General features: G+C 39.8%; 2 protein-coding genes across 2 annotated transcripts in view; one reads left to right on the forward strand and one right to left on the reverse strand.

The window, feature by feature from the left end:
• The window catches only part of MCM9 (minichromosome maintenance 9 homologous recombination repair factor), a 150,998-nt gene that overhangs the window by 68,168 nt on the left and 55,539 nt on the right, over positions 1-27,291 (reverse strand).
• Positions 8,949-26,144, forward strand: ASF1A (anti-silencing function 1A histone chaperone). Its single transcript, XM_043962331.1, has 4 exons — positions 8,949-9,623; positions 15,535-15,650; positions 20,106-20,282; positions 25,684-26,144. The coding sequence occupies exons 1-4, from the start codon at positions 9,515-9,517 to the stop codon at positions 25,894-25,896; spliced, it is 615 nt and encodes a 204-aa protein (XP_043818266.1). The 5' UTR covers positions 8,949-9,514; the 3' UTR covers positions 25,897-26,144.

Raw genomic sequence — 27,291 nt, forward strand, 5'->3', positions numbered from 1 at the left:
AAAAATGGGACTTCAATGAAACAGAGGACTTTCAGGCATTTGTGATGATTTGCTTTCTTTATAATTTTGGTTGCATTGGTTTTGTTTGTGCAAAAAACCTTTTAATTTTATATAATCAAAATTATCTCTCTCTTACTTGGTCATAAATTTTTCCCTTATCCTGACAGATAAAGTATTCCATGCTTTCCTAAATTGCTTATGGTATCACAGTTTATGTGTAAATCATGTACCTATTTTGACCGTATCTTGGTGTACAGTATGATTAAAGTTTTTTTGGTGTGTGTGCATGTGTGTGTGTGTTTGTGAGGCAGTTGGGGTTAAGTGACTTGCCCAGGGCCACACAGCTAGTGTCAAGTGTCTGAGGCCGGATTTGAATGCAGGTCCTACTGACTCCAGGGTCGGTGCTCTATCCACTGCACCACCTAGCTGCCCCTAGTATACAGTATGAAATGTTGGTATACACCCAGTTTCTACCATATTGTTTTCTAGTTTTCCCAGCACTGTTTGTGAAATAATGAGTTTTTGTTCCAAAACCTTGGATCTTTGGACCAGATTACTATGGTCATTTACGATAATGTAATTTGTAGCTAATCTATTCCACTGAAGTACCTACCACTTTATTTTGTATACAATACCAGATTATTTTGATAATTACTGCTTTAGCAATAAGCACTTATTAAGTGCTTACTATTTTTCAAGCATTGTGAATTATAAATTTTAAGTCAGCTTACTGGTCACTATGCTGGTTGAATAGGTATTTGCCTCTTCTAGTCGCTTTCATCTGGCATCTACCCTTGAGTTACTTAGATTTTATTTATTTATTAGTCTTTACAACCTCAGACTTTTCCTCAAGGATCATATACTGGTTAGTTAATGAATTGCTGGCTCTCCTGATGTTTAAAAGTAATGTGGGGTCATAAAATTGAAGAACAGAAAAAATACAGGATAACAATGTGGAAGGGAGCTGTATGGTGATTACTACAACCAGACCAACAAAGTGATCCCATTTCATAGGCCTTAGAGATACATTGGAGGAGAGGGGTTAGGGATTCAAAGCACATTTCTTAGGACTTAGTTCTGTAGATAGGTCTATTACTCTATCAGAGAAGACAGTACCACAAAGGATCACTCTCACACCAACATTGCTGATTGCTAAAAAAAATAACTTCAGGGGGCAGCTAGGTGGCACAATGGATAAAGCACCGGCCCTGGATTCAGGAGGACCTGAGTTCAAATCCGGCCTCAGACACTTGACACTTACTAGCTGTGTGACCCTGGGCAAGTCACTTAACCCTCATTGCCTGGCAAAAAAACCAACCAAATAAATAAATAAATAATAAAAAAATTAAAAAAATAACTTCAGTCCTATGATGACATACCGAAAATTGAGGGAATACACTGATACTATAGTTGCCTCCAAATATAAGGAAAGAAGTCCAAATTGAATAGAATGAGGAAGGGATGGCTGAATAGAGAAAAGACAACCATGACAGAGAGCGAAATGTGGCAGTTAGCCTTCAGTTCCTAATACGAAAATCTTAGAATAATAAACATCAAAACCAAGATGACATTACAATGCTATCTGGGGGCAGCTAGGTGGTTCAGTGGTTAAAGCACCGGCCCTGGATTCAGGAGGACCTGGGTTCAAATTCAGCTCAGACACTTGACACTTACTAGCTGTGTGACCTGGGCAAGTCACTTAACCCTCACTGCCCCCCCCCAAAAAAACCCCAATGCTATCTGCCCCTTAAACTAATTATGTGACCTGAAAAAATGTGCATAGCCCTTTGCATGTTGTCTTCTCCATAATAACGTTAACTCTTTCAGGGCAGGGGCTATTTTGGCTTTTCTTTGAATCCCCAAAGCTGAGCAAAGTGTCAGATACATAGTAAGTTTAATAAATATTTGTTGACTTGATTTATACTCTGAGAGGCATGTGATGATTTTTAGACCTGTGCATAAGGGTGAGATAGGGCCTGGACTTATGATTTTGTTTGTATAGGGAAATTCCAAATAAGGAAACTCCATCTACCAACACATGCTGGCAGTTTCTCTGCAATTTACAGTTTTAGAGAATTGACTAGAGGCCTGAGAGGTTAAGTGAGTTGCCCAGGGTTACAAAGACAGTATGTAACAAAGGCATGACTTGAACTTAGGTGTGCCCTGTTGTGAGGATAGCTCTCTCTGTCCACTATACCATAATGCTGCTGAAGTTCTGTTGACTTTGTTTTGTTTTTTTAACAGAAAAAGATTCGGTAACAATCTAATACCTCACAAATTTAACTATTGCATCCTATCTACATCTTTTGCTCCATTCCTTTTCCTCAAGAATTTTTTAAATATGAGAAAATCATGATGTGTTCTGCTTCCAAAACATTTACCTTCCTAGAACATCAGCCATGTGAAAAGAAAAATGTGTTGGTAACTAGCTTTGTAACCTTGAGGAAATTATGTCTCCAGGCCTTAGTTTCCTCCTCTTGAAATAAAAGGTTTAGACTAGTTGATCTCTAATGTCATTTCTAACTCTACAATTCGAATCTTAGGAGTCCAAAAAAAAGCATGTGCTCGTTGAAAAAAAAAAATGCTCTTTTTGGCATCCATGTCTCCTCAAACAGCCATGACTCAAAGGTCATCAATCCCAATTCTCATGACCTGTACTTTTACTCCAATTCAACGCCACAGAGAGCAATATTTTTGATTTCACCATCACGATTCAGTATTCTACCTTCATGGGCCAAAACCCTGAAATTTCTCTTTCTGATCATAGTCTCTGTCTCCCTTCTCTCTCTCCACACACATATATACTTATGTGTGTATGTATGCACACACACACACACACACACACACACACACACATATGCCATCCTTCTCTCTCCCTACAGAAAACCTCATCTACTATTTTAATAAGAAAATAGAAGTCACGAGGAATGAGCTCCTTCTTTTCTCTTCTCTACTTTAATCCCCCTTGACATTATTCCCCTGGCCAAAGCCAAAGCCTCTGCTTGTGTGCTTGATCAGAGCCATACCTTCTCATCTCTCGGGGAGCTTGCCTATTTAATAATTCTCATACCATTTTCTTTCTCTAATCCAACTCTCCCTATCTTTTGGCCCCTTCCCAGCTGTCTATAAATATTCCCAAGTCTCCTTCATTCAAAAACCAACAAAACCCAACAAACCCCCTAGCCCTTCACTTGACTACCAACCCCTCCAACTATAATCCTACATAGCCAAACTCCAAGGAAATGAAGATCCATACTCATTGTTCCCACTTCTCAAACTCATCAACTGCTTAATATCTAGCTTCAGACCTCACCATTCAAATGAAAAAGCTCTCTCCCAGTTCACTAACATTTCTTATTTGCCTAACCTGACTGATGGCCCTTTTTCTGGTCCCGGGCAGCATTTGATACTATTCACACCACCTCCCTCATGTCCACTAGACACTATTCATACACACCTCCCCCTCTCTTTCCCTTTTCTGGGCTGTTTTTTCTTAATGCTCCCACTGCCTAGTAAACTGCTCCTTAGCTTCCTTTGCTGGATGCTGCTCCCTTAGGATGCTCCCTAAGTTTCTGTTCCAGGCCCTATTCCATTCTCTCTTTAGAGTCTCTTTTTTTGGTGATATCCTCAGCCTCCATGGGTTCAATTATCATCTCTCTGTAAATGATATTGCTATCCATCTGGCCCTAGTCTCTCCCTTGAAGCTCCAGTCCTATATCAGCATCCACCAGTTAGACATCTCCATCTAGATGTCCTGTAGATATCGCAAACTAAGAATGTTCAAAATGTAAGTAGTTACCTTTCCCCATAACCCTACCCCCTCCTCCAAACTTCTATCTATTGAGGACATTTTTTTTTTTGGTGTGAAATATTGTTTTTAATAAAATTGAATTTGTTTCAAAATGAATGTGGATACAATCCCGGCCACAAGCAAAGGAGAGGAAAGGAGGTCTCACATGAGAACTGGGTGCAAGAATGGACTGGATAGGACAGGGACCAGACAGGACACAGGCACAGACAAGGAGAGGACACAGGCACAGGGAGAGGTAAAGACACAGGCACAGAGAAGACAGGCCTGGAGGACTGAAAAACTTCCGGGTGTCTGCCCCAGGCCCTGGCACTAATGCCCACCCCAGGCCCTGGCACCAATGCCCACCTCATCCAGTTTTGGATCCTGAGCTAGAATCACTTTGGCAGGGATTGGGGGAAGAAAACTGGGAGGGCAGAATGACATGGGCCGAGAAAATATTTGGGGCTCTGCCACTGGGAGAAGGGGGGAGTGGAAAATGGCCTCATCCCCTGTCCCAGAGGCTGTGGGGGGAGGCACCTGGAGACTAAGGTGTTCCCAGCATAGCCAGGGCCCTGGCTATAGGGAGCGCTGGGCTGGGTGAAGGGAATATTACAAGGTGGTTTTCCTCATCTCCTTTTAGAGGAATCCCAGCCCCAAAAGGTTGAGGGAGGGAAGGGGATTAGGGAGGAGACAGAAAGACCCCCTTCCTTCTGGGATGATGGGGAGGGGAGCTCATGGCTTACTCACTCCCTTCTATTGAGGATATTTTCAGTCTTCACATTCCCATCCAATTTCTAGTCACACTGGTTCACAACCTAAGTCATCCTTATCCCCCCTCCCTCTTTTTCTTCACCCTTCATATTCAATTCCAATCATTGGTAAAGTCTTATTGATTCTACAACCACATCTCTGGCATCAGTCCCCTTCTCTCCATTTACCTGACAACCACATTAATTTACATCTCCATCATCTTTTGCATAGACTATTGCAATAGCTTCCTAGATGGAATCTAACTTCCAACCACTCCCCTATCCAATTCAGCCTTCACACAGCTGCCAAAATAGTATTCCTAAAGCTGAAGTTTGACCATGTCAATTCCCTGATCAACAACCTTCAATGGGTCCTTGCTGCTCCTAGGATAAAAGACCAACTTAGCTTATCAAGTAAAGTCTTTTCCAATGTGGTTCCAGCCTACCTTTCCAGGCTTATTTTACATCACTCCCCTTAATACACTCTACTTGCTGAACTGACCTCACTATTTGACAAACTCAGCATATTCCATTTCCTACCTTCATCCCTTTTTACAGGTGAGTAGCAAAACTTTTTAAATGCAACCAAGAAATAAGTGTAGTTCAGAGGACTGTTTATAAATGTTAAAATATTTTGGTACCCCTGGTTATGGCTTAGGGTTAGAGGAGTCCTTTTTTGATCATTCCTTCATTCAGTAAAGATTTCATGAGAATCAACTATGTACAAGGTATTATCTAAGTGATAAGGGATCAACAAAGAATAGGACAAGGTCCCGACCAAAATGGACCTTCTAGTATAGGGGGATTGATAATATGTTTATACAAATAACCTTTTTGACCTTCTGTTTATTGAATTTTGAATGGGGAAGAGGGTGGCATTCCTTAAGAATTCAAGAAAAGTAGGTCTTTGAAATCCTAAACTTATGATAATTAGGGAAATTAGGTGGTGAAGTAGAGAGTAGGTCTTTGAAATCCTAAACTTATGATAATTAGGGAAATTAGGTGGTGAAGTAGAGAGGGCCTGGTCTGGAGTTAGGAATACTGGAATTCAAATATAGCCCCAGACACTTACTAGTTGTATGACCTTGGGCAAGTCATTTAACCCTGTTTTGCCTCTGTTTGCTGGAGAAAGAAATGGTAAACTTCTCCACTATCTTTTGCCAAGAAAACCCCAAATGGGGTCATAGAAGAGTCAGACATATCTGAAAATGACTCAACAACAAATGATAATTAAGAAAGAGAATAGAAAATCTGGGCCAGTAAGGAGTTGGTATTATAGGAAGATGCCAGCTCACTATGATAATCAGTGTGATCTTCAAGAGACACAGGAAATGTGCCATCCTGACACACCAGCTGAGAAGTAAAGAAGGAAATGGGCTGAATGGGCTAAAGTTGAGTTATTCTGACATTATTCAAAGAGAGCCATCTTTTCCCACTCCCCACCCTACGTAAGCATCATAATGGAGTTTTATGACTTAATGAGACTTCTTTAGAATGTTGAAAGTTTCCCAGCAAGCTGGCCTTTAGGCCAGACTCTTTTCCAGGTAAGATTACAAAATTCTTTGAGTTGAATTTCACTCTATTTTAAATCAATTCATAATTTTATACTTATAAAACAACAGGGAGGAGGCATGGTATCAGTGGAAAGTGCACCAGCTTTGGAAAAGGATGACCTGAATTCAAACTTAAGCTCTGCCACTTTAGGCAAATCATTTAACCTCTCTGGGTCTCAGTTTCCTTATCTGTAAAATGAAAGGCTTGGTCTAGAATTCAGATTACAGATCAGGGATTCTGTGTGTGTGTGTGTGTGTGTGTGTGTGTGTGTGTGTGTGTGTGTGTGTGTGTGTGTTTTGTGGACTTCCCTTTGGCAGTTTGGTGAAGCCTATGGACCCATTCTCTGAATACTATTTTCAAATTGTTGAATGAAATGCTAAATTTCAGTTAGCAGTTAGTGAAAATTAAAGTGTAATTCTTTTTTCTTGCCAGGTTTACTCAGCCCCAATATCTTCTTTCCACAAGGGTCCATAAACCCCAATAAGACCACCTACTCTAAATGATCTCTAAGGTATATGATCCTATGACCTAGAATTTCCCTTAGGGGTCACTACAATATTCTGGCAATTGTATTTAATAATCATAAGACATTTACAGTTTTTTACAAAAGATTTGTTTGCAAAAGGACATTTTACTTTAACATATATCCAGGGTATTTTTCTGAATGGGGTATGGTGGGGGCAGCTTCTACTTTTATCTTAGTTTTGTTATCAGTCGACTAGTCCACACAAAGGATGATTATCACTCACATGGACCCATCATCAGCATATAGCTACCTCTTGATGTTTTCCCTCGGACCCATATGCTATATGTACCAACACCTTGAGGAAACCATTTTGGCCAATTTCTGTATGTGAATTCTGTAACACTCTCCACCAAGCACCAGATGGAATCTGACCTAGCTTACATTCTAGGATGAATGGACTGAGATAAGCAAAAATATGAATGAGGAAAGGATCCCTACTTCAAAAGACAGGACAGAGCTTTTGAACTAAAAAATCTTGCAACAATCATCAAAATCATCCTTCATGGGTATGAAGAGTAATGCCTATTTAAATTATTGCAAAGAAAACGCCAGATTTTGGAGCTAGAACCGGTCTTAGGGATGATCCAGTTTATTACTTTGAAAGGATGCATGTTAAAGTGTGGATTTAGAGACAAAGGAGCCAAATTTGAATCTTAGCTTTGTTACTATCTATGTGACCAAGGGCAAGTCTCTGGAATCATTAGATTCCTTCCTTATCTTTAAAATGATGCAGTTACGCAGAGTGGCTTCCAAGATCTATATTTTTAATGCCCTAATTTCATGGAGAATAGAGAATAAGCCTATGATTTCCTTGCTATAGGGAATTCCTACATGGGGGAACTTCTTTGTGGATTGGCACCTTCTTTGCAATTTAACTTCTTAAAGAGTCGACAACTGATTGAGAGGTTATGTATTAAGGGTCCTTCTACCAGTATGTGTCAGAATCAGGACTAGAACCCAGGTAACCCAGGACACTTTCCACTATGCTTCCAGTAGGATACAGATGAGATTATTTTTCTTTAAATTTAACTAGGGCTGCGTAGTTTTTGCCATGATTCAGTTTTTTTAAAATGGGTGCTTTATGAATGGAATAAATGAAAAGTAATTTTCATATTAGCTTTGCTATTTTATATCAGGAATTGCTAGTAAGTTAAAAATTGTAAAAATCCACAAAATATATTACAAGTGCCGTCTTTCCCAAGATTAGAAAGCCTCTATTAGCAGCAATGGGCTATAAATCAACATTTTCCCTCACTGGACTGGCTTTCGACAGGCAGAGGCTCCTCTGACTATATTTCTGAGTGCAAAAAATATGTCTAAAATTACTAATAGTTTGGATCCTAGATTTTGCAATATGTCTAATGTCTGGCAATGCTTGTCTTTTTTTGCTTTTTTCATCTCTTCAAACTACCCCTTCTCTCTTTTCTCTGTTCCTCTCCCCGCCTTCTAATTTTTACCTTTTTTCCCCTCCTCTATCAACAGAGCACTGAGGCAAACCTTATTACAATTCTAACTTTCAATTTAGGAAAGGCTTTCTAGAAATGGAAAGACTTGGAGGGGATTCTTAAGAGTCCATGACCTTGGATTAATTTTTTTTTTTTGGATAATTCAAAATACTTGGATTCCTTTGTCATCTTATGTTTTCTTTTAGGCATTTAAAATGTGATTCTGCAAAGCAGACCATAGGCTTTACCAGACTGCCAAAGAGGCCCATGAAATGAAAAAGGTTAGGAACTCCTAGAAAGGGTGGGCCTGAGACCTCAGAAGATGCTAGAACTTTGGCTCATGTGGAGTGAGTTTTCTGATCATCCCCAAGACTTCAAGTTAGGAAGGCATCTTGTTTGCTAAAATATACGTATTCATAAGGAATCTTCCCCATGTGTATGCTTCACATATACTAATATAAATATTTCTGTAATGTATATGGATACATTGATCTGCTGAACTCAACAGAATCCTTCGATGTGAGAGGAAACAGAGCTAATCTTAAATAGAAGAACATTAAGAAAGTCGACGTTCTTCGCTCTCTTCCTTTCCCTTTTCCTCTTTTTCCAATCTCTCTTCCCTTTCCTTCCCCTCCAGTCCGTTTCCCTCTCTTCTGCTTTCCCTTCCACTCCACTCCTTTTCCCTCTTCCTCCCCTCTCCCTCCCTTTCTCCTTCCCTCCTCTCTTCTCTCCTCCCTCCTCCCTCCTCCCCTCCTTTACCTCCTCCCCATCCCTCCTTCTTCCCCTCCCCACTCCTCCCATGTCCCCTCCCCTCTCAGATCCCGGGTAACTACTGGCTGACACACCCTACGTGAGAACAGCGTGGAAACAATCCCGTGGGCGGGGCTTCCCGGCTCTCCTCGGCTCTCTCCCCCTGTCGCCCGCGCGCCCGCTCCGCTCTGCCCCGCTCGGCTCCGGAGGAGCCCTCCCCGGCGTTCCTCCCAGACTGTCACCCGGCTCACTTTGTTCTCCGCCTTTGTCCTCGTCTACGCCAGCAGGTGGAGCAGCCGCGAACCTTTCGGAGCCCATTCAGGGGAAGGGAGCCCATCTTGCTCTCTCCCGGAGCAGGAGCTGGAGGAGGAGGAGGGTCAGAGCTCAGCGTGCAGCCAATCGGGGCCCACGCTGCTAGTTAACCGAGCAGAATGGGCTGTAGTTGAGTGAAATAGGAAAGCTGCAAAAACACTGTGGAGTTGTTTCCCGGTGTAAATAAAAAAAAGGAGAAGACGACGAGGAGGAGGAGGAGGAGGGAAAGACGACAAAAAGTTTCCCAAGTCGCCGCCGCCCGCCGTTGGCCCGGGGCCGGTGCTGGAGCGGGGGCTTCGCCCAGCCACAACACGTTGGACTTGGTTGTGCTGCAAGAACACCCCATTCCTATTGTTTGTGTGGGGTTTCTCTCCCTCTCTCTCAAAATATGGCAAAGGTTCAGGTGAACAATGTAGTGGTTTTGGACAATCCTTCTCCTTTCTACAACCCCTTTCAGTTCGAAATCACGTTTGAGTGCATAGAGGATTTGTCGGAAGGTGAGTAGATCCGATCCCGCCAGGGGGGCTTCAGCCCCGGGCGCTCGGGCAGGTTTTTCTACGCGAAAACTTTCCCAAGGCCTGGTGGGTTTTTTTTCTTCTCTCCCTCCACTCTTTCTCAGTTTTATTCTCCGATGCATCTAAGGGAGAAGGGAGGGAAGGGGGAAAGGAGGAGGAGGATGGGCTGCTGCTCCTGCTGCTGCAGACCTGCAGCTCCGGAGGGGCCGGCGGGGCTTTGGCCAAAGGCGCGCGGCGGCGGCGGCGGCGGCGGCGGTTGCTGCTGCTGGAGGGAAACTTGAAGCGGGTGCGTTTCACTATTGTGTCCTTCGCCCCGGCGGGGAGACCGAGTGGGAGGGAGGGGAAGCCGCCCCGGTTCCCCCGCGCTGCTTTTTTGCAAAGCCGGGCTGAAGTTACAAGTAACTTGTTTGAGTGGTGGTAGCCATGTTGTCAGCTTTGTCTGGGTGTGGGAGAAGGGTTAACGAGAGGAGAGAGGAGCCCTGCGGGCACCTTCGGGAACCTCAGTACCCCTTGGTTGCTCCAGGATGAGGAGTTGGCTTAGCCGAGAGACCAGTGCCCAGAAACCCGCGAAGGGAGAGGATGCAAGCCCCCCTGTTTGCGTGGCCTGGGACTGGGGTGGGGGGGTGGAGATGAGATTTTTTTGAAAAAGAGCTGAGTCTGGTGTGTGCGCGTGTCTGTGCTCGCCGGAGAGTTCGAAAACGGAGCCATCTTTTACCCAAAGAGTAGAAATTGAGCTCTGAGCCCCTGGCGTCGCTGGCTCCACCGCTTGCAAACCCCCCCCCCCCCCCCAGCTGCTGTAAGTGCTTATAACTCCTAACACCTGCCTGCCCACCTCCCCCGACTCTCACTTGCTAAGGGCAGAACTCCCTTTAAAGTTGCACTACTTTATTCCCGGGGACCCTTGCTCCTCCTAGCCTAATTAGACCGGCAGGAAAAGCCGGGGCAGGCTTTCAGCCTTCCTCTCTGGCTTCCTGAATCGAGTGGGGAGGCGGGTACAGACACAGGCATCCACACACTCGCTCTTCTCGGAGCTCTTACACCCGCCCCCCGCCCCTACCAACCCCAGGAGAGGGCAGGGTGCCAAGCCCAATCCCCGGGGATTCTGACAACTGCAAATAATTTGAGAGGCTCTAGAGGGAATCACATCCAAAGCAGCCGTGACTACGAGGAGGATGTCCAGGGACAAGAGGTTGCTAATGCAAAGCACTTTGCAAACGTTAAAGCGCCATAAAGGCAAGCGAGCTGTTATTACTGATAACTCTGGGAATTAAAAAAAAACTTTAAAAATTACTTTAGGAGAAAACATTTTCAGAGGGCAAATAATTGCAACCCTCCCCCTAAAGTTACGTGGAACACACTGGCATAAATGAGTTAAATATGTTAAATGGAGGACTTAGGTGTGGGATTGGAAATGGGATCTGTTCAGAGCCCATTGAAGAGTGGTGGAGCTTTCACAGGTCATATCTGGGGTGCCACCTACTAAAAAGACCAAGCTCAGGGACTTGTTGACATGCTATTAAGATAAGTACCCATCAACAAATGAAAAGTACTTAGACACATATTAAGAGGTGAGGGAAAAAAAAGTTCTAAGTGCTTAAATAAGATCATAGGTTTTAGATGCCGAAGGGGTCCCTAGAAGGGATCATTTATTTAGTGCCCTAGATTTACAAATCAGAAAACTGAACGCAGAGAGGCTAAGTGGTTGTTCAGTCACATGGGTAGTAAACGTATATTTATGGGGCTAAAAAATGTCTTATTTTTGAAAGATGAAAATTTCATCATCTTTATTTTCATCTGTGTGGTATGCAGAATAAAGCAATTTCAGGTAACAAAATTTACAGCAAGCTGTTTTTTAAAAAAATTCTCTTGTATTGGGGGCAGCTAGGTGGAGCAGTGAATAAAGCACCAGCCCTGGATTCAGGAAGCCCTGAGTTCAAATTTGCTCTCAGACACTTGTCACTTACTAGCTGTGTGACCCTGGGCAAGTCATTTAACCCTCATTGCCCTGCCCCACAAAAAATTTCTCTTGAATTTTGTGAAATCTTTAGTTTCCAAAATGTGAAAATACTATTTCAGATGTCATTGATGCTACTATATTATGGGTGCTAATTAAAAAAAACATTGGGGGGGGGGCAATGAGGGTTAAGTGACTTGCCCAAGGTCACACAGCTAGTAAGTGTCAAGTGTCTGAGGCTGGATTTGAACTCAAGTCCTCCTGAATCTAAGGCCAGTGCTTTATCTACTGTAGCACCACCTAGCTGCCCCCCATGCTAAATTTTAATTGAGAGTTATTTTAAATTTCTCATGTAGATGCTTGTTAAACTTTATAAAGTATCCTTTCTCTTGATTATTGCCATTTTTAAACTTTTTTGGGGGGTGAGGCAATTGGGGTTAAGTGACTTGCCCAGGGTCACACAGCTAGTAATTGTTAAGTGTCTGAGGCCAGATTTGAACTCACATCCTCCTGAATCCAGGGCCAGTGCTCTATCCACTATGCCACCTAGCTGCTAAATTTTAATTGAGAATTATTTCTAATTTCTCATGTAGAAGCTTGATAAACTTTATAAAGTATCCTTTCTCTTGATTATTGCCATTTTTAAACTAGTTTTTTATCTTTGTGCACAGCTCTTTTAACTTGATGGGTCAAAAAAATGGGCCACGTTTTAAAAGTTAACAAAATTAAAGTAAAGCTAAATAATAGCAAAATATAGGATTGGTTTTCTGTAGAGTGGGCCAAAAGTCATAACGTTTTAATAACTTGGCCATTTACAAGGTTTGATTTTTCACACTTAATGTAAATTCATTTCCCATATATAGTGTATACGATGCTATGGTATTGTAAATTAAAAACAACAAAAAAATTAAATATCAAACCCCCTGAGTGACTTTTGGCCCAACCTGTATTTTCTCATTATTCAAAAGCACCTTGTTCGTTTTGGACAGCTGAAACCTCTTAGCCACCATCAACATTAACTGTAAGATAAATGAATACATTTAAAAAGTGGGATGGGAAGGTTTTTTGCCAGGAATAAGTGGTACTTATTAATTCAGTATGAGTTTCCCAAGTCATAAGCATATTTGTGGTAGTGCCTCCTATTTTTGGACTCAAAGCTAATAAGGAATATAGAAACTCAGAACTGATGAAGAGACTCTCTGGGTCCATGGTTTTGAATAGTGAAAGCCCCTGCACTGACAGAGGAAAAACTACATTTTAACTTTGAGAAACCAGTTATAGTATTGGGGTTTGCAGGGTTGAATATCAAGAATACACCACTATCACTTAAGATATGTTATTTCCCCTAAATAAACATTTGAGCTTAGTCATTACCAAACCTCCCACCCCTATTCCCCAAGGTGCCAAAAAGTTTTGGAATATGAGGTCTGCCTGAGTGGATGGGCAGCTAGGTTAAAACACCAGTCCTGGATTCAGGAGGACTTGAGTTCAAATCCAACCTTAGACACTTAATACTAGCTGTGTGGACAAGTCATTTAACCCTTATTGCCCCCACCGGCCCCCCCCCCCCATAAAATAAAGGGCAGGTGGATTAAAGGAATTGAGTGTGTTTCAACACATAATATAAGTACCACAATGGAGCCAGTAATCTGATTCACTGCTTTTCACATTTAATTTGAAAACCGCAAATTTTGGGGAGCTTGTTTCCTAAAATTTTAGAGTAACTTATAATTGGCAACTGTTATTAGGAAGGCAGTTAGGTAGCTCAGTGAATAGGTAACTGGGCCTGGAGTCAGGAAGAACTAAATTCAAATGTGGCCTCACATACTACTTTGCCTAGTAACACTGAGCAAATCATTCAACTGTAAGGTGAGGATCATAAGCTTCTACATGTCAGCCTTGTTGTGAGGATCACATGAGAGAACATTTGTCTATCACAGTGCCAGGCACACAGGAAGTGCTTAATAAATGCTTATTTTACACAGTCAGGAGTTAGAGCTGGAAGAAAGACCTCAGACATCATCCAGTCCACCCCCTTCATTTTTCAGATGAGGAAACTAAAGCCCAAATAATTTAAATGACTTGGAGCAAGGTCATACACAGAGTCAACATCTGACTCCAAATCTGCCTCCAGGTCCCCCTGTATTTGGATGCAGTAATCACTCTGCTACCTAATATTGTGGGTGGACAGTAGGTTATTGCTCCAGAACAGTACTGCTGTTCTGTCCTTCCAGAGCCTGTACAAGCCTTTTGAATATTTTGACCTAAGAAAGGAGTGGCAGTAAATGGTAGCTCAAGAAAGTTAGGAGAGATGGGGCACGGCAGTAGTTAACCAGACTTGTGGACCCAAAAGATCTTCCCTCACATCATTTTTGACACTTGTTCTCTAAGTTGTCACCATATTGACAGGATTCTCATAACCAATTGGGAAATGTTTCCTACAAATAAAAACAATACCGATTGAAAACTGACCTATGAAACATTCCTTTTATACACAAATACAGATCTGGAATTAAATCACTCAAAATAATTATTATTCAGAATACAGAGATAAAGTGAAATAAGTTATTTTTCTTAAAGATAAATTCTTCAAGAAGTCATAAACACCTGCTGGTTCATAAATTCAAATATCCAAACAGGCATATAAATTTACAAATAGACACAATCCCTCAATTAAGGAACATTCTGTATATTATTTGAAGTTTCCTTCAGTTCCTATACAAAACCAAGGAGAAGAGATGTGCTCTTAGCCCTACCATAGTCCTTTCTCCAGGTTGAACCTATGTTCTCTTGTGGCCATTTTCCCCCATCCATCAAGAACCTATTTGAGCCATGATAGTATAAATTTGCTATGAAACTCTTAGTGCTAATAGTCCTATGTGTATTAAGTGTATACACATGTATAAAATGTACAAAATTTAAACTCTCCATTATTACAAGAACATTTCTTGAGTGTATCATGTGCCTGTCTGAGGATAAAGAGGAATAGCAAAGTTGACTGTCAAAATAGAGAAATTTCATTACACAAAGTAAAGCAGAATGGAGTTTTCTAAAATATGTCAAAGGAGGAAGAGCTGTCCAACCATCTAGATCCCTGCTATTATATGAATCATCATCAGTAAATGTTTGTGTATGTGGAAGTGTTCCTTGAATGCTCAATAAATGTTTGTTAAATGAATCAGTCCCTCAAGAATATTTCAGTCTAGTTGGGAAGGTGAGCCATTGGCTAAATAAGTACTATCGACAATAAGTGCCAAGAGTTTGTATATATATAACGTGAACATAGAAGTTACCCCAAACGGGCATGCCCCAGTGAGCTCCACCCCCCCCCAAACACGCCTCATTTCTTAGGGTTTATTATTTTGACACAAAGGTTAAATTTGACCTATGGGGTGTTCAAAGAAAACATATTAACTGTGCCAAAAGGTAGTTCAGGTGAACGGTTCCCTAGTAGAAATGTAAGCTTCTCTACAGCAGACAGGAGTCATTTAAAAATAAATCTTTATCTTCTCAGCACACGACAGGCAATTAATGTTTGCTGAGTGAATGAATAAAGGTAAAGATAGTCATTAGAGTTGAAGTGGGCAGTTTACAAATGATTTTTCATGCCTCTGATTATGGAAAACTTAAGAAAGCCTTATTGGTATGGAATTATCAACGTTGGCTGATGTGTTTGTTTTGCTGAATTGCCATTTTTTTCCTTTTCTTTTTTACTGTTTTATGGGTTGACTCTTTTAAGTGAGAGATTTTGCATGAGGAGCAGGGGATGGAGAGGATTAGGTTCCCCAGGAAACTGAGAATGTTTTCTGGATCTTATGCTATGGTGAGGTGGATTTAGGGACAAGAGGTGTGAAACAGTTGATATTAAAGGGGATATTGGAATTACTCAGTGTTGTAATCCTTGAGTGTAAAGTAATGTGTGTTGGTCTTTAACTCTAGACTTGGAGTGGAAAATTATCTATGTGGGTTCAGCAGAAAGTGAAGAATACGACCAAGTATTAGACTCTGTTTTAGTGGGCCCTGTTCCTGCAGGAAGGCATATGTTTGTATTTCAGGTAAGATTACTGTTAAATGTTTTTACCAATAAGTTACTTATTGGAAAGTCTATTATATATTTGTAAAAATTATTATTTAACACCATGCTTCTATTAATAACTAAAAATAATAGCTAATATTTATATAGCAGTATTTGCCAAGAACTTCAGTAATGCTTTACAATTGTTATCTCATTTGATCCTCATAACGCTGCAAGATAGGTTCTGTTATTCCCATTTTATAGATGGGGAAACTGAGGCAAACAGACATTTACATCTTTTTCCTGAAACTACAAAGTGCTTGACTCTTCTCATAGAGGGAATGTTTTTAGAAATTACTTTCCTGTAGTATTATAGATGTTTGTGTCATTAAAATGACACCAATGAAGAATAATTAATAAGTATGATTGACTTATGGCAGAAACACAAATATACACATTGTTCTGTTATCCACCTGAATATAACAAAAGGCCAGAGTAGCCTATGGAATGAATCCTTGAATGATGCTCACAGATCACTGACTTTCTGACCTTACTTTGAGCATCATTAACATATGTTAAGCCTTATTAAGGATGTCAAGGGACCATATATAGTGGGCCATACAGAGGTAATTAAAATTCTAAATATGACATGTAGCAAAGTTTATGGAGGTCTTTTGGGGCTGTGGAAAGTAGAAGTTAGAGGTGTGAAGATGTATACCAAGCAAATAATTTTTTGAGTGGCCCTATAATCAAGTTTCCCAACACATCTTCTCATTGTACTACTTTACCCCAATTCTACTGGAACTAAAATAATCACTTTACTAGGTAAACAACAGATCAGTGTATAATTGTTTTGAGCTGTGAAAAGCACAAACTGGTCCTTGTTAATCACTTAAGGGCATCAACTAATCTTCCCCCAGATTGACCCAGGACCATGTTTTTGACTGGTAATACCTTCAGCTATTTTCCCAACATGAACAGAGGCAGAAAAACAAAAACTCTGACATGAGTTCTTGTATATTCCTATTTAAAAATAAATCATACCCTCTGATTTAGCACTTCCTTTGTATAAGTGCTTGCTGTGACCTTTGACAGTTTTAATTGGACAGAATAATTCAGTCAGCTCTCAATTATCCCAGACAATGGATGGGAGTAGCAGTGTGAAATTCTCAAAAGTAAAGCCAAATAAGAAATTCTTAGCACTTGACTTTGAATATTGGTATCTCTTAACAAATTACAACACTCCAGGCAAAATTTACATTGTGAATCCTTAAGTTAGAAGAATATGAACATTTTTTTTTCTTCCCCATCCTTGGCCCTAGTCTCCCCTTACAATCCCTACCTCTCCCCACTCCTTCATAGGTGGATGGCATTATAATAAATACAGCAGGCATTATTATAAAAGGGCAGCAGATAAAGAGTTAAGCAAACCTCAGCAGATGATTGAATAAAAAAGGAGTTGCTACCATAAAGGAGGAAATATTTGTCCTATTTCCTATGATTTAAAAATTTCCTTAAAGTAACAGTCTGTGTTAGGGTACTGCAATCAAGTGCCAATAAAAGGTGTACAAATATTTGTTGATGATGTTTGCTTTGAGTTCAACAAAACCCATCATGAAACCTTTTGTTGTGTTTTTTAGGATAGGGAAAGGGACTAGGCCTATGGTTTCATTGATATAGCAAAATCCTAGGTGAGAAAGCTCCCTTTACAAATGTTTATTGGCACCTTCTCTGCAGTTGATAGTCTCAGCACAGTGTTTGGTATGAAATAAACACTTGATAAATGCTTTTTGACTTGACTAGAGTTCCCTAGAGAATTGAGAAGTTAGGTGACTTGTCCTGAGTCACACAGTCAGTTTGTGTCAAGAATGATCTGAACCCAGGTCTTTCTGGCTTACAGGATGGCTCTCTGTTCACTATTGCCATATAGCCTTAAAGCTATTAAAGAGTAAAACTGCACTAAGACTTTTGGGACACTCTGTGCTACTAAAAACACCCTCATTTTGTCTGAGGGCATCAGGGATGACAAATGTATCCAAAAACTTAGACTTTAGAACATGGAGCTGAAAAGTGAACTACAATGAGAATTAGGTCATGTTTTAAACTTGTGCATTTAACAAACTCACCAATATAATACTTTGGGTGTTTTAGGGTAGGGTAAAGGATGGTTTTCCCAGCAATGATTGGCCTCAGAAGTACTTTGATTTCCTGTCACTTCTTGGTTTGCTTACATATAGTTAGGAGATTTTTCTTAATGGCATGTCAGTAGTGAGAGATGAACTGATAGGAGAGACAACCTAGCGTTGTGGAGAGAGCCCTAGTCTTAGAGTAAGGGACCTGAGTTCTAATCCTGGTTTTGGCACTATTTCTCTATCACCTTGAGCAGGTCACTTCTCTTTGGGCTTCAGTTTCTTCCAATGAAGGAACTGGATTAAATGATTTCTGAGATCCCTTCCAGGTTGAAGAGTCTCTGGTTTAAATTGACAAGAACCTCAAACAACTCTTCAGAGGTAGTAGCTGGAGTAAAGTGTCTCAAGATCCCTAGATAAGCTATATATAGCATTTTGCATTCTGGCTAACCAAAGGGACCACTGCAGCTCTTTCAACTAGCCTATCCAAACTAAATGTCAAAATGCTATTATCTACAGGAATGTCCAGAACCAATTTGCTCATGGAAAACATGGAAAACAATGTATGGACAAGGGAATGACTTACATTTCACAATAAGCTATCTTCCTTCATTTTTCCTACTCCCAACCAAGTGAGCAATCTTCAAGGCTCTCCTGAAGTCAGTCTGACTACTTGAATGGTTGTATTTCCAGGCCAAAAACAGATCTCTGCTTCCCAATCCTGCTTTAAAATATTGTCTTCTCAGAAAACCTTTCCTTGCTGAATACACACAAATACATGTGGATAGCCATCCCATTTCTGCCAGGGACTTAAATACCAGGCATAAATCAGAGAAGCAAGCATAGCCTATAAAGGGGCATCCTGCACATTATTAATAGGGTAGGGGTGGAAGGGGCAGAGACCTAGAAAAATGGGAAAACTGGAGGAGCTCCCAGAGTGAATGTAGCTGCTTTCTTAATCTTTTTTTTTAAAGGTGGGGAGAGGAGTGAGACTAGATCAAGGGAGCTTAACTTGGGTTCTATGAACTTATTTTAAAACAAGTTTTATTCATTTAAAAAGACAACTCTGAGACCTTTATTTAGGCTCTAGCATTCCGTGATTCAGATTCAGCCCAGAGAAGGTCCACTGGACTCATCCTAGGGGAGACCCACTCCTTCTATATTATAAGCCCCTTGAGAGTAGGGGAATGTCTTAATAACTATGTATTATTAGCCCATAGCATAATGTCAAACATAGTAGACACTCGAAAAATATTTTGTTACTGATGTTCAGATTGGAGGTGCTCAGCAGATTTGGGTTGTGGCAATTATTATGACCTTAAGAGGCTTCTCTGATCCAGTTTCCCTGGTATTTACTAAGCTGTATATTCCTCGACAACAATGAAGATCAAGTTCACATTTCTTAGTGTGGCCCAACTGAACCCATCCAGTTCTGTTTCTCATTGTCTAGTGTAGAGTATACTCTAGATACTACTCTCTTCCATACCATGTTTTGCATATGCTGTGCTTATTTCCACCCCCAGGCCTCTTTTTTCCTGACTGGAACATCTTCACATGCTTTCTTTCCAGCTTTATTAATCCAACCCACTTGGCCCTTCATAAAGCCTTTCTTGACTACCCCAAAATGATCTTATCTTTTATTGAATTTTTGTGGGTTTTTACACCAATTTGGCACTTGGATTCCATCTTGCTTTATGTTGTTCTTTTATACACAAACACACACACACACACACACACACACAGTATATATATACACACACATATTATATATATATAAAGTATATCTAAGTATATATATATACTTAGACAGTCAAGCTGGACACACTGTAACTGTAAAATATGTTTTGGGAATTAATGTGTTAGTCCCTTCTAAAGGTATATCAGTCTGTTCAGTTGCTTTCAGTTTTAGATCTAAGCCTGCAAAATGGTTGCAAGCAGTGGGAGTTGAATGAGAGGATGCTGGGTGGTAGAGGAAATTGGAGGGATAAGTGTTGTACAGACAGTGTTTGTTTCTAGATGATCAAATTGATGGCTTTGATAACTTTTAATTGCTTGTTTGGCTAACATAACATAAATCTCTTATTTTGGATGTTGCCAAATTCTTCACAAAACATCAAAAATGGAGGGAAAAATACAACTTTCCCTAGATACAATGATGCCTTCAAGGGTATAGAGGTACACCTTGGGAAGCACACGAACTCTTCTTTCTAGCTAGCTATAAGTCTCAAAAATAAACATGCACAATTGCAAATACTTTCTAGATCTTACTGTTGTATCTTCATCTGATGGTAGTCAAGATAACTGAAATGCTCATCTTGACTGCAGTTGACCTTTCCTCTCCTTACCCTCTTTTTGAATCATTCTAGGCTGATGCACCAAATCCAGGACTTATTCCAGATGCAGATGCAGTAGGTGTAACAGTTGTGCTAATTACATGTACCTATCGAGGTCAAGAATTTATTAGAGTTGGCTATTATGTAAATAATGAATATACGGAGACAGAATTAAGGGAAAACCCACCAGTAAAACCAGACTTTTCTAAGGTAAGTAACATTTCGAGCTTATCTTTTAATTAATGTGCTTTTACCACATAATTCAAAGGTGACAAAAACTGATTTCTGGGAAGCTGCAGATTATATTGCATTATATGTATGGCTTTTGTAATAAGTGAGGAACTAAATAAGAAATAGTTATAAGTCAGATTCTGGAGTTTTGGTGCTAGTACCACAATTGAAGTCTAACTGTCTCATAATTCTGGATGACTGTGTTCTATTTTCTCTCCTTGTAACACTTCGGTAATCAGTGTTTATGATATGCTCTGAGATCTCTTGGCTTAGCTAACTACGTTAGACCTGTGGCCTTTGGGAAGGCAATTGCCTACCCCGCATTTTCATTTCAAAGGTTTTAATAACCTTTCCCTATATTCAGTGTAGTGTTGCCTACCAGCAATATTACCCATCTGAAACAGGTAAGGTTTATTTAGTTAAAACTGACTTGATAGTGTCAGGTACCCAGGGGATATTTAGTTAATGTTCTTCATCATAACCTAGAGATGCTGATTTCTGTTTTGGGGGCGGGGGGGGGGGTTCTGTGCCCTGACCACTCCCTTTCTCAACCTTGTGTGCGTACCCTTCTCTAGATGAGCAATCAAATTTGGAGCATTGTCTAACCACATGTAGCCAGCTACTTTTTCTTCCCAGTGATGTTCCTGTTTTGCTTCATTCTCTGTTTTTATACACACCAAATAATGTAATTTGGTTTCTTATTTCATCTAGGGATAAAGGTCAATAGTTTAATTCATGGAAGAAAAATTTACCAAAGAGGCATGATTCAGTATTCCAGAGCTCTTAGTAGCAAGTGATTTTTAGAGCATGAGAGACCTTATGGAATATTTAGTTCAACCTCTGTAGATTTTTCCAATTTTTTTGAAATCTTCCCCTTTGGGGATAGGTAGCATCTGGAAATTACTTAGCATTTTAGGCACTTACTGCTACAATGCCCATCTCTTAAAAGTTTTGTTGCGGGGCAGCTAGGTGGCACAGTGGATAAAGCACTGACCCTGGATTCAGGAGTACCTGAATTCAAATCTGGCCTCAGACACTTGACACTGACTAGCTCTGTGACCCTGAACAAGTCACTTAACCCCCATTGCCCCGCAGGGAGGGGGAAAAAGTTTTGTTGCTATAATGAGGACTGGATTTGGATTTGGAGACCTGGGTTCAAATGCCATCTCTTCCACGTCATATCTGTGGGACCTTTGGCATGTGAATTTCCAAGTCCCAGTATTTTCATCTTTCAATGAAGCAGCTGGACCAAATAAATGGTCGCTTAATGGCACTTCCAGTTCTAATGGCTAACAATTACACAAAACCTTGGTCTTAGAAAAATCAGAATTTTAGGTGAACAGTGAAGAGAATTTAGATAGGCATGTATAACCTGCAACATTTTACCAGTTTATGAGAAGTGCCATAAAACGTCATTATGGACAAGTGTGGGCGGGGGAGGGGGACAAGAGGCCATACCATTGACACACAAATATGGTGTGGTGGGAAGAATACTGCCTCCAGTGTTAGAGGACCTAGGTTCAAATCACAAATCTGATGATTACTACTTGTGTGATCTGGGCATGTCACAACCTCCTGGGTCTCAGTTTCCTCATCTGTAAAATAAATAGTAGTCCTAAGTCTTGATTCTGTCACCCATGACTGCTGAATGCTATAGAACAGGAAGGCCTCTGAAGGACTCTATGAAAGGACACAGATAGGATCAGGTGGGGTGGGAAGATGTTGAGATAAATACTTCCCAATACCAGAGACCTTTAGTTTTTGACGCCGGGAATGGAGATGGGGATGAAATGACTTACATTCCACCCTTTCTTCATCTCCACTTAATCTTTTTTGGTTCCTGCAACTCCCCTTATTTCTGCTCCTAGGCAGAGCTTTGTGACTATTGCTGGGGACAAACAGAGAAAGCATCAAGCAGATCTCTATTCTGAAGCCACTTCTATGTTTGTTTTTGTTTTTTTGTGGGGCAGTGAGGGTTAAGTGACTTGCTTACACTTGCTCACACAGCTAGTAAGTGTCAAGTGTCTGAGGCTGGATTTGAACTCAGGTCCTCTTGAATCCCAGGGCCGGTGCTTCATCTACTTCGCCACCTAGCTGTCCGCCCCCCCCCTCTATGTTTGAAAAGAATTCTTCTGTCTCATAACTAACATTGTAATTAACCTAGAATTGTAGGTTTGCTTGTCAGAACCTGAAACTGTGTTAGAACCCATTCTTTTAGAATCATGCTAAAAATCTTAATTATTAAAACTTTTGCTCATATGTAACTTGAATAAACAGTGCATTTAATAAAATGCCAAACCTAAATTATAAAAAAGAATAAGTTAAAAACATAAAGCACCAGCCCTGGATTCAGGAGTACCTGAGTTCAAATCCAGCCTCAGACACTTGACACTTACTAGCTGTGTGACCCTGGGCAAGTCACTTAACCCCCATTGCCCCGCCAAAAAACAAACAAACAAACAAACAAAAAACCATAAAGCAATCATAGATCACCAACAGAGACAATATTGTTACCACAGTATTCATAGTTAACTGAGTATAAAAACTGAAGTACAGAAGGAAGGTAGAATAAAATTTAATAAAGTCTCCCTTTGTGAAGGATGACTCTTCCATTTTGGAGCATGGGAGGAGAGAGGCAGTTGGAGTTAAGTGACTTGCCTAGGGTCATACAGTGTCTGAGGCTGGATTTGAACTCAGGTTCTCCTGACTCCAGGGACAATGCTCTGTATCCACTGAGCTACCTCTCTGCCTCTTCAAATTTTTTTGTTTTAAAAGAACTAAGAAGAACCAAGGACCAAGATGAGGAATCTTGGGCCTTGAGTCTGATTGAAGTAAATTTGTTTAATGTCTTTTGTCTCTTTTAAAAAGAGCTTCTACTTTAATCAGTCCTATTAATAATTCTTAATTTTTGTTTTTCTTTATTGCATAGCTAAGAAAATCTCATAATTTTACCCCTCAGTATATAAAAGTTCAAAATGAAAGATGTGTAAATTCAGACAGCTTTTCAAAAAGCCCCACTGTCCCCAATTTAAGAATGAGGAAACTGAGGCCTGGTGAGTTTATGTAACTTGCCTGATGTCACAGAATGGCAGAGCTAAGAATTAAAACTCATGGTTTCCTGTGCTTTCCTTAGTTTCTTCTGATGGAATACTGTGAAATAAACTGTATTGAAATTAACTGGTAATATTTACAGTGACTGAAAACAAAGTGAGGTTGAATATAACAGCAGATCTGCCAAACCAATACATAGGAAATACACAGCTATAGAATTCGTTCATTTGGGTGAATAAGATTTACTATGGGCCAGACACTATGCTAAGTACCTAAGACATAAATATAGACAAATGAGACAGTAAAGAGCTTACATTCTAATGAAGGAAGACAATAAAGCAGAGCTGGAAAGTGGGGGTGGTGGTCTACTTACATTATTATATATTACATGTTAGGTATTGTAGAGATGTTCTAGAAGGGGCATTCTGAATAAGACCAGAACAGAGGGAACAAGGGTTGTAGTCAGGAGGGAGATGAGAATTACCATCATGAGAATATGGCTGGGATTTAATGAAATTTAATTAGGTCTGGTTCCCAGCAGGATAAGATGAAGAAAGCCCAACCATCAAATGGCCCAGTTGTTGGCAGTTGTGGGTGGAAACAAAGATGATGGCCAGAGCATAGGCTGCGTTGTTTGGAGATGGGTGGGATTTTAATGAATTTCAATTTAATTGTGTGTGTGTGTATAAAATAATTACACACACCACAAGGCAGCATGCAGTAGTGTGGATAGAGTGCCTGCCTAAGAGCTAGGAAGAATTAGGGTTTTAAGTTTTGTGTCTAACACATGGGCAAGTCACTTCACTTCTGTTCAGGCAACTCTTAGAGAAGTTGCAGAGGAGCTGCCAGTCAGCCCATCAGTGGAGGAAGTTGCTACACTAGGCGTTCCCTTAACTGATGAATTTGCAGGTTCAGACCACCAACTCCCAAATCTGGGCTATAGGTTAAGGTTTGTATAATAACATGCCTTTCCTTTTACAAAAGATCAAAAAAAAAAAAAAGAAAGAAAGTTGTCCTGTCCTTGTGTGTCTTCTCCCTCCAACCTGCTCTAAGAATGAGTCCTACTATTTAAATGGCTGAGAAACCACTAATGAACAGAGGCAGATGGTGAAACAACATGGAAGCTGTTGATATCGTAATTCTTGTTCTAATGTACATATTTTCCATAATTAACAGCATGAAATTCTAAACTAAAGCTAGGAAGAACATTTTAAAAATTGATCTGCCCTTTCTCACTCCAGTACATGAATCTTAAGCATTTTAAACAGATAGGGCATAGACCATATAGGTGGCTTTATTGTCAGCTAATTCTGAATTTAGGAAGAAAGGAAATAGTCTCTGCATGATAACACTATTGTATAAGGAAGCTTGGTAGTATTGTGACTGACCTTTTAGAGGGTGAATGAGTGGTGAAATCACTCTTGACCTTGCACATAAGTGTTTAATGAATTCTTATAGATTGATTAACTGGAGAAAAAGGTAACTGAGTTTATTTGTATTTCTAAAAAGTACCAGAACATTACTTTGGGAATAGATGAAGCATTTGAAAAAACAAAAGAAATCTCTTCCCTTGATCTGCAATGTATCTTTATTATTAATTATCGAAGTGGTTTTTTTTTTCTTTGACACTGTAAATAACTCTCAATGAGCCTATCTCACCAGTGGAACAGATAAAACAAAATGGCCTAAACTTCTAAAAACATTCATCATCTAAAACACTCTGTGCTCTCTTCCCTTGCTTTTAGGAAACTGAGACATTTAAAAATTAAGTTTTTTAAGTCACTTCTGATTCACCATGCATTGCTCTTTCCATTCACTCCTGTAATTCTGGGTTCATTAGAAAAAACTTCTTTCTAAACTATTTCTAAACTTCATTTGCAATCCACTGAAGTTTGATTTACACTATTTTACAGCTTACTCTGTGGAGACCTCTTAGTGAACCAACATGAGACATTTATAATAACTACTAACACTTAGTGCTTTAAGGCTTTTACAAACACACACAGTAAACGTTATGTAAGGTTTACCTGTATCTCATTTGATCCTCACACCAACCCTTGTGAGGGTAGTTAATATCATCATCCCCCTTTTTACAGATGAGGTAACTAAGACAAGTTGAGTGACTTGCCCAGGAGTGGCACAGCTAGTACCTACTTGTACTGAGGCAGATTTTGAACTTGGGTCCTCTTGATTCTAAGACCAATGCTTTAACCACTGCTCCATCTAGCTGTCTGATTATTTATTAAATAAGAGCTTACTTGCGTACCACATTCTACTAAGTGATTTAGCCCTTACCATCTAAACTTACTTTTTCCTTCCTCACTTCTAGCTTCAAAGGAATATTTTGGCATCTAATCCCAGGGTCACAAGATTCCACATTAACTGGGAAGACAATACTGAAAAACTGGAAGATGCAGAGAGCAGTAACCCAAACCTACAGTCACTTCTTTCAACAGATGCATTGCCTTCAGCATCAAAGGGATGGTCAACATCAGAAAATTCATTAAATGTCATGTTAGAATCCCATATGGACTGCATGTGACTACCTGCCATCCCTTTAGTACATGTTAAGCTATAAAAACAAACAGAACTATTTCCCTGAAATTCCGTAAGTACATAGTCAAGACAAAATGTGAAGAATTTGTTTTAAAAACATCCTGTAGAAAGTTTATAAGAACCAGTATTTGATCAAATTGTGGAATATAAATACAACTATTTTTAAGTAATTCTTTTTTCTCTAATGTGTTATTTTATTTGCTCTAAAACTAATCTGATTAAAGCATATATATTACATTTTCTTTTTCTCCTCTGTAATACAATCTGAGCACCAACAATGAAAAAATGAATCCTTAGACTAAGATGAAAAAAAAAATAATGACATGATCTCTTGGACAAGATGATTAAAGCAGACCAATTTCACCAACCATTAATAAGAGGTTGGAGCAAATCTCACTTTAACCAAAGTGAAAAGAAAGAAAAAAATCTCTCTCTATTATCCTAAAATGTCTGCTTCTGTGAAGCCATAGTGAGGTATAATTTTGGAGCAAATTTCCATTTCTTTTAAAGCACATGTTTATTCCTCAAAACAGGCAATTTGAAGCTCAATCTCTACAAAGGATTCTAGATTGTACATAACCTCCTTTATCATCTACACAGTCCTCTTACTGTCCAACATTGAGCAAATGAGTAAAGAGTTAAACACGTCAGTAGAGTTCAGCTGTTTACACATTTATTTAAAATATCTATGTAAATATAAACCTTTTTAAAAATAGGCTCACTTCCTAAACAACCTTTGCTCCCTCAAATTACTCTGACAGATTCAACTATAGGTAAATTCAACTTCAGAGATATTCAACATATTAAAAAAAAAAAAAGAAACCAAAGCCCCTCTTATTTTAATGGACATGAGTCTGGGTCAGTTTCCACTTCTTCCATTAAATATCCAGAACTGTTTAATGTTTTTTAAATAATGCATAACAATACATTCCTGACAACACTGATATAAAACTTACAGACTCAACAAGGAGTCTGTGACTTTATAACATTAGATAATTTGCTATTCTGCAAAGTATGGTTTTCAGACATAATGATTCTTCTCCAACTTTAATACAAGACATAGGCAAAAAATGAAGTTAGGTGTGTTTAGAATTGAGATTTCCTAAAGGAGTTTTTTGATGGGAATTTAAAAAATAATCTTGAAATAGATACCATTAATTTAAAATCAGGACTGTTCCTCTTTCATGGGTCCTGCAGATGATCTTCCCATTAAAATTACTGTCTTAGAGATCCCACAGAAGACATCTAGATTTACAGCTGAGTGCCTTCTGAGTTTTATATATATAAAACTTCATGCCACAATTATATTTTTAAAGCTGTTTTGAGCATGAGGAAATTAAATATGAGTATTGTGTTCTACTAATACTTGTCACTTAAATAA

Source organism: Dromiciops gliroides, chromosome 4 (genome assembly GCF_019393635.1).
Source record: "Dromiciops gliroides isolate mDroGli1 chromosome 4, mDroGli1.pri, whole genome shotgun sequence".
Taxonomy (NCBI): Eukaryota; Metazoa; Chordata; class Mammalia; order Microbiotheria; family Microbiotheriidae; genus Dromiciops; species Dromiciops gliroides.